The sequence below is a fragment of the Microtus pennsylvanicus genome, chromosome 1 (genome assembly GCF_037038515.1).
Source record: "Microtus pennsylvanicus isolate mMicPen1 chromosome 1, mMicPen1.hap1, whole genome shotgun sequence".
Classification (NCBI taxonomy): Eukaryota; Metazoa; Chordata; class Mammalia; order Rodentia; family Cricetidae; genus Microtus; species Microtus pennsylvanicus.
Genome location: NC_134579.1, coordinates 107,691,585 through 107,704,422, shown reverse-complemented (window position 1 = coordinate 107,704,422; position 12,838 = coordinate 107,691,585). Strand labels below are relative to the sequence as shown.

Genomic DNA, 12,838 nt, shown 5'->3' with positions numbered 1-12,838 from the left:
TAAGATTCGGAGCGCCGATTGCCAGAGAACAAGTTTCTCGGTGGCGCAATGACGCCGCAACTGGGCGAGATGGGCGGAGCCTCGAGAGACTAGCGTCCGTCTGAGCCAATCAGGGGGCAGCAGCCGAGCCGCAACCCAATGGAGGTGCCCTGTGAGCACGCTGGGGGCGGGCGCGGTGCGTAAGACTTTTCGAGAAGACCCGCATAGAGCACGTTGTTCTCGGCCTCTCCCTAAGCTAGGCCAACCATGGCGGCGGTGAAGACCCTCAACCCTAAAGCCGAGGTGGCCCGGGCGCAGGCAGCGCTGGCAGTGAATATCAGCGCGGCACGGGGCCTGCAGGATGTTCTGAGGACCAACTTGGGGCCTAAGGGAACCATGAAGATGTAAGGCCGGGATGGCGGGAGGACGGGCCTGGCGGGCCAGTGTCCGCAAACTCGAGCCGCCGCCTTCGGGCCTTCGCTGGGACGTTTTCTACCATGTCTGTGCGGCCTCCCATCCAAAACGCCCAGTTCGCGCCTTTCGGGTAGACAGTCGCACCCACTTCCTTTGGAGGTAGAGGGTGGCGTGTGCACCTTTACCCAGCCCCGTGGCCCCGAGCTTACTAGGATGTGGGAGTAAGGTCCAGATTTCATGGGATTTGTTTTTGTTACCTTATAGTTGGTAAATTAATGAAATTCACTGGGACGTAGCGCTTTACTTTGCTTTTAATCACCCCCGCGCCCTTTTCCTTTTTTTGTACCCGCTTCCCAAAAAGCGCCAGCCTTCGTGTCCTATATTCCGGTATGGCCTTTGTGGGACTTTTCATTATGTATTTATTCGGGTTCTGACTGATCTACTCAAGCTGGTCTCGAACTCCCAGTGGTTCACTTGTCTCAAAAGAGGACAAAAAAAGAGACATCAGCAACCCTTGGCTTCTTTATGGAATTCTTAGTTGGGTTTCCATTGAGAGAAATCACCTCTTGCTCATCAGTTTCTGCCCATTTGACAGGCTTGTTTCTGGTGCTGGAGACATCAAGCTTACCAAAGATGGCAATGTGCTGCTTCACGAAATGGTAAGAGGTTGCCAGTGTAGGTAAAAAAAAAAAATCTCGACTTCCTCTTTGTTAGTGTTACTGTGTTCACTCCTGAGGTGGCTCATATCTTTCAGACAGAAACAAAGAGAATAAGAAAATAGTATGTTGGGTGAAGGGCTTGGAGTCTGACACTTGTATTTAGGTCCCTGCTTTTTCTTGAAGAGGGAGCTACTTTTGTAGTCTAGGCTAAAAGATTGTTTTATTAAAAGAGAAAAAGTCCAAGTGGTGGTGGCACGATTTAATCCCAGCACTCAGGAGGCGAGACAGGAGGATCTCTGGATTTAAAGACAGTCTGGTCTACAGAGCAATTTCCAGGACAGCCAGGGGCAGTTACAGAGAAACCCTGTCTCGAAAAACCAGAAACGCAACAACAAAAATCAAAGCCAGGCAGGACTGCATAGTGAGATCCTCCCTCAAAAACAGGACAAGTGGGGAAGAGAAACCAAAATAAATCCTCACCTTTCCATTCAACTACAGGAGAAATGAAAATTTTCTTACTTTGATTTTTTTCCTTTTTTTAATATTTATTTATTATGTATACAATATTTTGTCTGTGTGTATGCCTGCAGGCCAGAAGAGGGCACCAGACCCCTCTATAGATGGTTGTGAGCCACCATGTGGTTGTTGGGAATTGAACTCAGGACCTTTGGAAGAGCAGGCAACCTCTGAGCCATCTCTCCAGCCCCTGATTTTTTTCCTTTAAGCCAGGATTTCACTATGCCCTGACTGGCCTCGAACTCACAGCGGTAACCTGCTTCTACCTCCTAAATAGTGGGGTTAAAACTGTACACCTTCACACCTAACTAATTATATTTTACTATAATTATTTTGTCCCAAGGGTCAGATGAAATTGGTCCAAAAGAAGTCTGTCTTATGTTTTAACCTTAGGTAACGTTTTAAGTCATTTAAATAGTTCTTTTTCTACTTTCAGCAAATTCAACACCCAACAGCCTCTTTAATAGCGAAAGTAGCTACAGCCCAGGATGACATAACAGGTGATGGCACCACATCCAATGTCCTTATCATTGGGGAGCTGCTGAAACAGGCGGACCTCTACATCTCTGAGGTACACGTGATAATTGTTTCTGTGGTGTGTTGTTTGGTGGGCTCTTGGTGCAGATTGATGTGATTCTACCTGAGAGCACACCATAGAATCTGAGATCAGGATGCTTAAATCTGGGAGCCTTTGCATGTCTTTGTCTTGGTCCAACATGAATGAAGAAAAAGTCAACTGTATATAAATGACTGTATTTATATTTAATAGGCTAGCCTCGAATTCATAGAGCTCTGACTGCTTCTGGCCTAGTCTCTTCTTTTTTTAAAAAATATTTCAAAATAGTGTTGAGATTACCTAAAGGCAAGATAAGCATTTACTGACAGCAGAATTTTAGGAGCCTGTTTTAGGTTTGGTATTGTGGTTTGCACAGTGAACACCCAAGTGTGCTTTGTGGTTCCCTTGGCCTTGACTCTGTGCTAGAGTAAAGTCTGTTCTTTTCCTCTGCATTGAAAGGAGTACTGTGTCCTTTAAATGTATTCAAAAAATCAGCACATCATGTTACTTTGATTGTGTTAAGTATGAATGAATGGCCCTGGTTGGTGTCCCTTCCAGTGGTCCTGAACTTAGTGAATTATCGTTTATACAAATGTTGGCAGTGGTTTTTAACTGTTTTGTTTATAGGGTCTTCACCCCAGGATAATAACTGAAGGCTTTGAAGCTGCAAAGGAAAGGGCACTCCAGTTTTTGGAACAAGTGAAAGTAAGCAGAGAGATGGACAGAGAAACACTCGTCGATGTGGCCAGAACATCTCTGCGAACTAAAGTTCATGCTGAACTTGCAGATGTCTTAACAGAGGTGTGTGATTAGCATGGCCTGTGCATGTGATGTATTGCACAGAGAAAATCTCCTATAAGTGTCTATTCTTAGTGTTGCACACATAGGGTTTTCACAGGAATGCTGTGTAAAGTAAGGCGTTTGGGTTGTTCCCTAGGCATTAATAAAGTAATCTGTCTTCAAAGTGGAAAGATTGGGAGAATAACTGAAACTTTCAAAAAAAATTATAGAGACTTAGTTTTTAGAAATAGATTGGTTCTGTTTCCACATACACACCGCATACATTTATGGAAACTGATAGTTTGATGTTTCTCGTGGTCTAATCAGAATTTGATTTTGTTATTTGTTTAATGAGACAAGGTTTCTCTGTAGTTCTAGAATCTGTCCTGGAATTGCTCTTGTATCTGGCCTCAAAGGCACAGATATCCGCCTGCCTCTGAGATCAAAGGTGTACGCCACCACTGCCTGGCTAATCAGGGTAATTAATTATCAATTCTTTTTTTGTTTTGTTTTTCAAGACAGGGTTTCTCTGTCTTGGAGCCTGTCCTGGAACTAGCTCTTGTAGACTAGTCTTCTAGAGACATCTGCCTCTGCTGGGATTAAAGGCATGTGTCACCACCACCCAGCTATCAATTTTTTCCAATACTTTGGAGCACTTTTCAAACTCGTTTGCTAGTTCTCTATAAATTTATTATAAAAAATACATTGTAGGCTAGGCGGTGGTAGTGCATGCTATTAATCCCAGCACTTGGGAGGCAGAGGCAGGAGGATCTCTGAGTTCCAGGCTAGTCTGGTCTGCAAGAGTGAAGCTGTTACACAAAGAAACTCTGTCTTGAAAAACAAAACAAAAAATAAATTGTTACAAGGTGTGGTTGTGCTTTTTTAGGGATAGAGTGTTTGAGACTTTTTTCCTAATCTTAACCCCAGTCCGTTTGCGTTTTCTGAAGGGCTGAGACTGTGCCCATGAGTTACTTGTGTTTGCAGTAATTGGAAGGATGATAATTTTCAGACGATTGCAAGTTCGGGTTTTAGAGATATAAATTACTTCAGTCTTTACTCTTGTATAAAGGTCAACTAAAGTGTGTCATCCTCTAAAAATTAAAGTTATCTAATGGTTATCTCATAGGCTGTGGTAGACTCCATTTTGGCCATTAAGAAAAAAGATGAACCCATTGACCTCTTCATGGTTGAGATCATGGAGATGAAACATAAATCTGAAACTGATACAAGGTAGGTAACCTGATACCTTGACATGCTTTTTTTTTTTTCCGGTTTTTCGAGACAGGGTTTCTCTGTGGTTTTGGAGCCTGTCCTGGAACTAGCTCTTGTAGACCAGGCTGGTCTCGAACTCAGAGATCCGCCTGCCTCTGCCTCCCGAGTGCTGGGATTAAAGGTGTGCGCCACCACCGCCCGGCTTGACATGCTTTCTAACCAAAAGTTTAACTGAAAAGTTACCGAGATGTTATAGAAATTAGTTGGCTTGTATAAAAGTTTATTGGTGTGTGTGTCTCTCGCCTACTATATGTAAATAGGAGTGGTGTGAATTTTCCTGTTTTATAGCTTAATCAGAGGACTTGTTTTGGATCATGGAGCACGGCATCCTGATATGAAGAAAAGGGTAGAGAATGCCTACATCCTCACATGCAATGTGTCTTTGGAGTATGAGAAAACGTGAGTTTATAGCATAACCCTTCAGGGTAGGAGGACATTGACATTTCCCCCTCTGTAAAGACAGAAAGGGGAATGGGTTATATGTGGGTTGGTGGTAGAGCACTTGGCCTAGAATGTGTCTGTCCGAATGCAGTCCCCTTACTCCCATTAAAACTGAGGAAAAAATGGAAATCTCCCCTTTTCTATATGGCTTTTTTTTTCCTTTGTAGAGAAGTGAATTCTGGGTTCTTTTATAAGAGTGCGGAAGAGAGAGAAAAGCTAGTAAAAGCTGAAAGGAAGTTCATTGAAGACAGGGTTAAAAAGATAATAGAGCTGAAAAAGAAAGTCTGTGGTGACTCAGATAAGGGATTTGTCGTCATTAATCAAAAGGTAAGAATTTCACATTTTGAATTAGTCTTATTTGTTTTCAAGGTGAAGGCTATTGAAATGTTTTGTTTTTATTCAGGGGATTGACCCCTTTTCCTTAGATGCCCTTGCAAAAGAAGGCATTGTGGCTCTGCGTCGGGCCAAGAGGAGAAACATGGAGAGGTGAGTGGAGCCAGCTTCATACTTTTTAAGGGATTTAGGATTATTCCTTTTGCGTGTCTGCTTGCTTTTGCATTTTGTTAGCTTATATTAATTGAACAAAATCATTGATTTTATTACGACATATCACATTATATAATAAGCATAAATTCAGCTTGCAGTAGTCAGTTCTGTCTTAACATGTGGGTCCCAGGGATTATACTCATTGAAGGACCTAGCCTTTAGTTTAAGGCCCTGTCATGGGCCTCCAAATTTATCATTTAATCGCACTTTTGACAATCCTCGGCCTCCAAAGTGCATGGCTACAGATAAGCACCTCAAGTGCCAACCAGCAGGGTGCTGGAGGAAATGGCTGTTTTCAGAAATACTTAATGTTCTTACAGAGGACCTGAGTTCAGTTAGCAGCATCTACATAGGTTCATCTACATTTGGTTTCAGAGGATCAAGTCCCTCTTTTGGCTCTCTTGGTCTTCTATGTGCTCAGAGAAAAATATAAAACGTGAAATCATTGGCATTGACTACATTCACTACCACTGTGATCATCATCACTGCCTGTTATCTTCTCTTCATTCTTTTTACGTCCCCCAGCATTTGACACTAAGTAGATTGAGGATAATTGTTCTTTTCCACATCTTTTTAATTTTTTTAAAATTTTATTTTTAAGTCAGGCTCAGCTAGCCTCAAACTCAAAAGATCTGAGTGATGGGATTAAAGGCGTGTGTCACTGTGCCATCTATATTTTACATGTATGTATTGTGAGCATGCATTGGAACCCCTAGAACTGGGGAGTTATAGGCGCTCAGTCAACGTGTGTGCTGTGGGTTCACTTGGGTGCTATGCAAGAGACACGTAAGTGCTCAGTGATGTGCTGTCATCCCTGTGTGCTCCCCCCTTTATTAGTTTTAGAGAAAGTAGTTGAAAATGGAAAATACATATTTGGGGTGGGGATGTACAGACTTAGGAGCAGCAGCTTGATCTATTTTATTTAATTGGCATATCTTGTAACATGAATCAAACTCTAAAGCTGGCTGTTGTTTCCTTGGGTGTATGTTGTCCCATCTGCCTGTGGGCGTACTGGTTGCTCTCACCTGAGATTTTACATGTGTTATTTTGAGACAGTCTCACTATGAACACACTAACAAGGTTGGCCTCGTTGACAGACCTCAACCTGCCTGCCTCCTGAACACTTAATTAAAGGCATGAACCACTATGCCCAGCCACATGATTTATTTTTAACCATGACATCAACAAGACTTGCTTCTTTTGTCTAGAGAAATTAGGAAAATAGTGTGTTAGGTGTGATTGCATACAAATTTGTAACGCTGACACTTGGGAGAGGAGGCAGCCTACTGGTCTGCATACATATCTCAGCTATGCTTTTAAAATAAGAACAAGAGAGAAGGAAGGTTCCTGAGAAATATTCTCCCCACAGAATCCCATCCATATTCTGGTTTCCTTGTGTTTTGACAGCCTTGGTGGGGAGGTTTAAATGGAGATTTAAAAGCTCAGTTACCAACTGAGTTACAGTAAATGGGAAGGGATTTGATTTAAAATGCAGTTTCTTCTAGAATAACCAGAGCTTTTACGCAGAGAAAGCCTGTCTTGAAAAACCAAAATAAATAAAATAATAGACTTTCTTCAGCTGGGCAGTGGTGGTGTATGCCTTTCATCCCAGTACTTAGGAGGGAAGAGGCAGATCTCTGGGTTCAAGGCCGGCCAGGACTGATAGAGAAGGAAGCTCTGACTCGAACAAAGCAACAAAAATACACTTTCAAGGTGTCATTCTGAAAATTCTTGAACATAACCAACATGACTTACTATATTTTTGCATAATGTGCTTCATTGTTACAGGCTGACACTTGCTTGTGGTGGGGTGGCTCTGAATTCCTTTGATGACCTGAATCCTGAATGTTTGGGACATGCGGGTCTTGTCTATGAGTATACCTTGGTAAGTATTTTTCTAAAGACAAGAGTATTGTGTTTATCAGTGGTTAGGTAGAAAACTACAAACTCAAAATCTGATTTTTTTCCTAATAAACTTTGTTTGGTTGGGTTTTTTTTGGTTTTTTGTTTGTTTATTAATTTTTATTGAGTTCTACATTTTTCTCTGCTCCCCTCCCTGCGTCTCCTCTCCCCCTTCAATCCTCCCCCAAGGTCCCCATGCTCCCAATTTACTCTGGAGATCTTGTCTTTTTCTACTTCCCATGTAGATTAGATCTACGTAAGTCTCTTAGTGTTTTGATTTGCATTTCTCTGATGACTAAGGGTGTTGGACATTTCCTTAAGTGTCTTTCAGGCATTTTTTTTTTTTAAAATTTATTGTGTATGCCTGCAGGCCAGAAGAGGGTACCAGACCCCATTACAGATGGTTATGAGCCACCATGTGGTTGCTGGGAATTGAACTCAGGACCTTTGGAAGATCAGGCAATGTTCTTAACCTCTGAGCCATCTCTCCAGCCCCCTCTTTCAGCTATTTTAGATTCCTCCGTTGAGAGTTCTCTGTTTAGGTCTGTACTCCTTTTTTTTTTTTATTGGATTATGTGATCTTTTGGTGTCCAGTTTCTTGAGTTCTTTGTATATTTTGGAGATGAGACCTCTGTCTGATGTGGGGTTAGTGAAGATCTTTTCCCATTCTGTAGGCTATCATTTTGTCTTGTTGACCGTGTCCTTTGCTTTACAGAAGCTTTTCAGTTTCAGGAGGTCTGATTCATTCATTGTTTCTCTCAGTGTCTGTGCTGCTGGGGTTATGTTTGCTTGGTTTTTGAGACAGTTTCTCTGTATCAGTTCTGGCTGCCCTGATAGAGATCTGCCTGCCTCTGCTTCCCAAGTGCTGGAATTAAAGGTGTGTGCCACCACCGCCCAGCTTTCCTGGCTTTTCTTAACAATTTCATGTATTTGTTTTGAGACAGGTTCTCCCTATATTGCCTGGGCTGGACTAGAACTCACTAGGGCTTTTTGACTTCTCAAGATAGGGTTTCTTTGTGTAGCCCTGGCTGTCCTGAAACTTGCTTTGAAGACCAGATTGGCCTCAAACTTAGAAATCCTCCTGCCTCTGTCACCCAAGGGCTGGGACTAAAGGCATGCACCACCACCACCCGACTTGTGTAGAACTCTTTCACTGAATTTGTTCCAGGTTGCTTGCATGAGGGTTATTTACCGAACCTGAGCAACTTAACAGTGGTTATACCATTTTGATAAAAATGACTTCCTCAGGCTGGAAAGATGGCTCAGAGGATAAGAGTGCTGGCTATTCTTCCAGAGGTCCTGAGTTCAATTATCACATGGTGGCTTACAACCATCTGTAATAAAATCTGGTACCCACTTTTGGGCTACAGGAATACCTGCAGACAGAACAGTATATATACATAATAAATCTTTGAAAAAATTATTTCCTGATATATCTTGGTGCTTTATATGTAATATGACTTTAAATTTTTAATTTCTTTTGCACCTGTGATCATTTCCCCCTTTCAAATTTTCTATAATTGGAATAATGACTATCCTATTATTCTTCCATATACTCCATATCCTGTATTTGCATGCTACTCTGTTTTTACTTCTTATGTGTTGGTTTTTTGTTTTAAGGCAAGGTTTTACCGTGTATGCTTCGATTACCTGGACGTCATACAGACCTGTCTGCCTCTACCTTTAAGTTCTGGGATTAATGCTATGCACCACCATGCCTGGGGTAACCTGTTTTGACAATTTCTCTTCTCCCAGGGTGAAGAGAAGTTCACCTTTATTGAGAAATGTAATAATCCCCGTTCTGTCACATTGCTGGTTAAAGGACCAAATAAGCACACACTGACTCAAATCAAGGATGCTATAAGAGATGGCTTGAGGGCTGTCAAAAATGCCATCGATGATGGTAAGAACCACACTATATTCGCATTGTGTTTTGTTAAAAGGCATGGCTGAATACTGTGTTCTTTAGTCTGTAATTTACACAGCCAGACACCATGCAAAAGTAACGTCTTCCTTTAAAATGATTGGTATGCTGTTTTTTATGGTATATCATTATTAAAAGTGAGTACAAGTAAGTGATTAAAATTGGTGGCTCTTGAGATATCAATTACTGAGTTATGGTTAGGTAGGACCATTTTGCTATTGGTTTTGATGCTTAAGAGACGGGTCTGTGCTGAGGTATTGCTTCTTGGTATGGCACATACCTAGCATATATGAGATCTGCATTTCCATCTCTAGTCCTGCAGGAACAGGTGAACTGCATATTACTAACTAATCACAGGTGAAGCGAAGTCGTAAGAAGTTAAGTGCTTAAAGTGTGTGTTTCTCCTTACAATGAGCTCTAAACTTTGTGTTTACTGGGTTTTCTCTCTTTTCCTCCATAACTTAGCATTTCCTTTCCTTGTCCAACAGGCTGTGTTGTCCCCGGTGCTGGTGCAGTAGAAGTGGCAATGGCGGAAGCTCTGATTAAATACAAGCCCAGTGTGAAGGGCAGGGCTCAGCTTGGAGTGCAGGCATTTGCGGACGCCTTGCTCATTATTCCCAAGGTTAGAATATTTACCTTAGTTTTATTTGCTGACAGCCTTTGGGCTAGAGTCGGTTGTAAATGTTAGTTTCCTAAACTATGACAGGCAAGGCAGAGTGGCATGTGCCTTTAGTCCTAGCACCTGTGAGGCAGGGCAGGCTGATCTTGGCCAACTGATGTACATAACATTTCAGGCCAGCCAGCAGTGTTTGTAGAGTTTAGAAGAATACCCACCCTACTACACCCCATGACAGACAAGCTGAAAATCTCTGCAGCTGTGCAGAGAAGAGTGGAGAAAACAAAGGGGTAAAGCCAGCATGGAGGTCTGTCACAAAGTAAGGACCAGTAGCCACATGGCAGGGAGGGAGGCTAAGTGGACAGATGACAGCTGCATGGCGCCAGCCTGGGGAGCCGTTGTCTGTATGGGTTGTGCAAGGATGGGCATCAGTCTCTGAGGTACGTATTTATGGTGAGGGTTTATGACCAGTGCTTTGTTTTGCTGGGCTTGAGGTGTATTGGAGAGTCAGTCAACAACACCTGCCTGTCCCCTGGATGAGAACGTGGATGGTTCTGACCCCGTGCATGCAAACCACCACCTCAGTTATTGGTAGGGGGGGGCAGCTAGGGTTTTTATTTAATTCGAAATACTGTTGGTTTATTGTAGGCTTAACATTCTATTCTCAGTTTGTCTTTTCAAGAATTAAATCTGTTTGCTAGGTTCTTGCGCAGAATTCTGGTTTTGACCTTCAGGAAACACTAGTCAAAGTTCAAGCTGAGCATTCAGAATCGGGTCAACTAGTGGGTGTGGACTTGAACACAGGTGAGAATGCACCTTATTGTGGGGGTGGAGCTGGATGGAGTAAATGACAGACTGAAGGGTCTTAGTGTTCTTCTGGTTGGGTACCAGTGACACATAACTGGACTGACTAGATTCAGGCATAGAGTGATATTTTAATTAGTGGAGTAAAGCTAGTGGCATGGTTGTATCCCTGCTTTTAGTCCCTGTAACACAAATATGCACATATAAGAGGCCTACCGTCCATACTGTCACTTAGTAGAAGGTAGAAGGTATTGCTGAAATGAGGAGTCAAAAGCCCATTTAGTGTAGGTCAACAGGAATGTATCAAGAACAAGAATATCCAGATGTTTGGTAAGCAGTGAATACTTTTGACTGTAAATCATTTTTAAAGAGAGAGATCAAGCACACACCAAAGATACTTTGGAGAGGAGCAGTGATTGTGGGAATCTGGTGCTTTCTAATGGATGGGTAGTCAATGATAAGATTCTGAGGTTGACATGATGCAGCCTGTGATCCCAGAGCGGAGGTGCAGGAACAAAGCCTGAAAGCCGTCTTGGCTACATAGCAAAACACTGCCTAAAAATACTCTAAATTGGCCCTTGTTTCCTATTCTAGAATTGGCAGGGTTTGTTTATAAAATAGAATGGTTTCTTGAAAAAGACATTTGATGGGGGGCTGGAAAGAGATGACTTGCGGTGTTTTAGAGCACTGGCTGCTCTTTTAGAGGTCCCAGATTCAATTCCCAGCACCCATATGACAGCTCAGAACTGCCTGTAACTCCAGTTCCAGGGGATCTGACACCCTCATACAGACCAACATGCAGGGAGAACACAAAAGTGCATGTGATTTTTATTTTTAAAAAGGGGATCTGATAATACGTAGTTTCAAGGTGTGGTCTTTTGCAGGTGAGCCGATGGTGGCAGCAGAGATGGGTGTGTGGGATAACTACTGTGTGAAGAAACAGCTGCTTCACTCCTGTACTGTGATTGCCACCAACATTCTCCTGGTGGATGAGATCATGAGAGCCGGGATGTCCTCCCTGAAAGGTTGAAGAAGTCTCCCTCGTCGCTGCATCTGCAATAAATACTACAGGATGACATGGGGAAATAGTCGTTTTTATCCAAGCTTCAAGTGATTTGGAAAAGAAATATTCTCGTCCTGGTTGAAGAAAGGGAACAGGACATTTGGCACCTATTCAAATTATAATACTGTAAAAAAAAATTTCAGAGTGTATGCATAAAGCAGACACTGAATAAGAAGTTTCAGCTACAATGATACAAAATTACATATTAAGATAAGTGTGTTATCTACCTTGTTCCTTAAATGTTATTTGAAAAATTGTAATGGTTTTCTCCTAAACAAGGCATAGTGGAGCTGTAAGCCTAGCACTTTGGGGAAAAAAAAAGGTCAGGGCATTCTGCTCTAACTCAGGCTGCAGGAGACCCCCCAGCTCAAAAGATTTTTTTTAGCAGATGGATGTATTATAAATTATCCAACTAACTCTGTTAAACAATGTAAGATTCTTACCGGTGCAAAACATGTGGTTAATTTATGGTTTTCATAGTGTCTCTAATAAATACTTAAAGGTACTGGATCATTCACACTTCTGAAGTAACTGCTAAAAAATGCTTCCCTCAGAAAAATGAATTTGAGGTTATCACATGGAACCTGGGGCAGGGATAACAATTCTGAAGCCCCCTTGCAAACAGCTTGAGAACGCTAGCGACAGAACCGGTTACAAGGATCACAGCCAGAATACGGGTGAAATATAGCGATTTTGAGGCTGTTTCCAAACCTTTTAGATTTTAGTTTTAGATTTTCCCATCGTACCTTTAACAAGTTTTGACAACTTTTTCTCATCTAAATACTCTTGGTTTCCGTGTATATGTTCCGTTATATATGCCATCTTCCAAAATGGAGTGTTGTGGTGAGGGTCCTCAGTATTCTCTACAATGAGTGAAATAAAAAGGCGAAACCAGGCTGGGCAGTGGTGGCACACGCCTTTAATCCCAGCAGGAGGGAGATGCTCCAATGCTACAGAGAAGCACTGTCTAGAAAAACACCCCCCAAAAGGGTTGATCCGGCACACCTTTAATCCCAACAGAGGCAGGCAATATCTGTGAGTTTGGTCTTTTAAGAGCTAGTGCCAGGACAGCCAGGGCGCTATTTAGAAGTGTTCTACTGCTCATGCTCAGTTCCCAGCAGTCACACTGGGCTGCTGCATCTCCAGCGACGTGGGCACGCACGCACTTCTTAGCATTACGTAGACAGAATATTTCACAATATATGATTTTAGTTCAAGTGGCTAAGCTAGTGTTTAATTCATTCATGGGCGGTTCCCGCGGGCGATCTACCAAGGAGCGCCACCTGGGTCTCCCCGCAGCTCCGCCATTGGTCAAAGAGATCAGGGTGCTCACCCTCAAGCAAGTGCGCATGCGTGAGAAAGTCAA

The 12,838-nt window shown here is 42.5% G+C and overlaps 1 protein-coding gene and 2 non-coding genes across 3 annotated transcripts; all 3 read left to right on the top strand.

Moving 5' to 3' along the window:
* The first annotated feature begins 7 nt into the window (after nt 1-7).
* Nucleotides 8-11,977, top strand: Cct6a (chaperonin containing TCP1 subunit 6A). Its single transcript, XM_075977885.1, has 13 exons — nt 8-383; nt 989-1,052; nt 2,005-2,139; nt 2,752-2,925; nt 4,031-4,134; nt 4,465-4,575; nt 4,785-4,944; nt 5,021-5,103; nt 6,952-7,048; nt 8,821-8,968; nt 9,478-9,611; nt 10,307-10,409; nt 11,294-11,977. The coding sequence occupies exons 1-13, from the start codon at nt 247-249 to the stop codon at nt 11,437-11,439; spliced, it is 1,596 nt and encodes a 531-aa protein (XP_075834000.1). The 5' UTR covers nt 8-246; the 3' UTR covers nt 11,440-11,977.
* On the top strand, nt 2,493-2,626 carry LOC142842832 (small nucleolar RNA SNORA22). The gene has a single exon (XR_012909493.1). It is a non-coding gene; the product is annotated as a small nucleolar RNA SNORA22 (small nucleolar RNA).
* LOC142842828 (small nucleolar RNA SNORA15) lies at nt 9,009-9,138 on the top strand. The gene has a single exon (XR_012909489.1). It is a non-coding gene; the product is annotated as a small nucleolar RNA SNORA15 (small nucleolar RNA).
* Nucleotides 11,978-12,838: the final 861 nt, after the last annotated feature.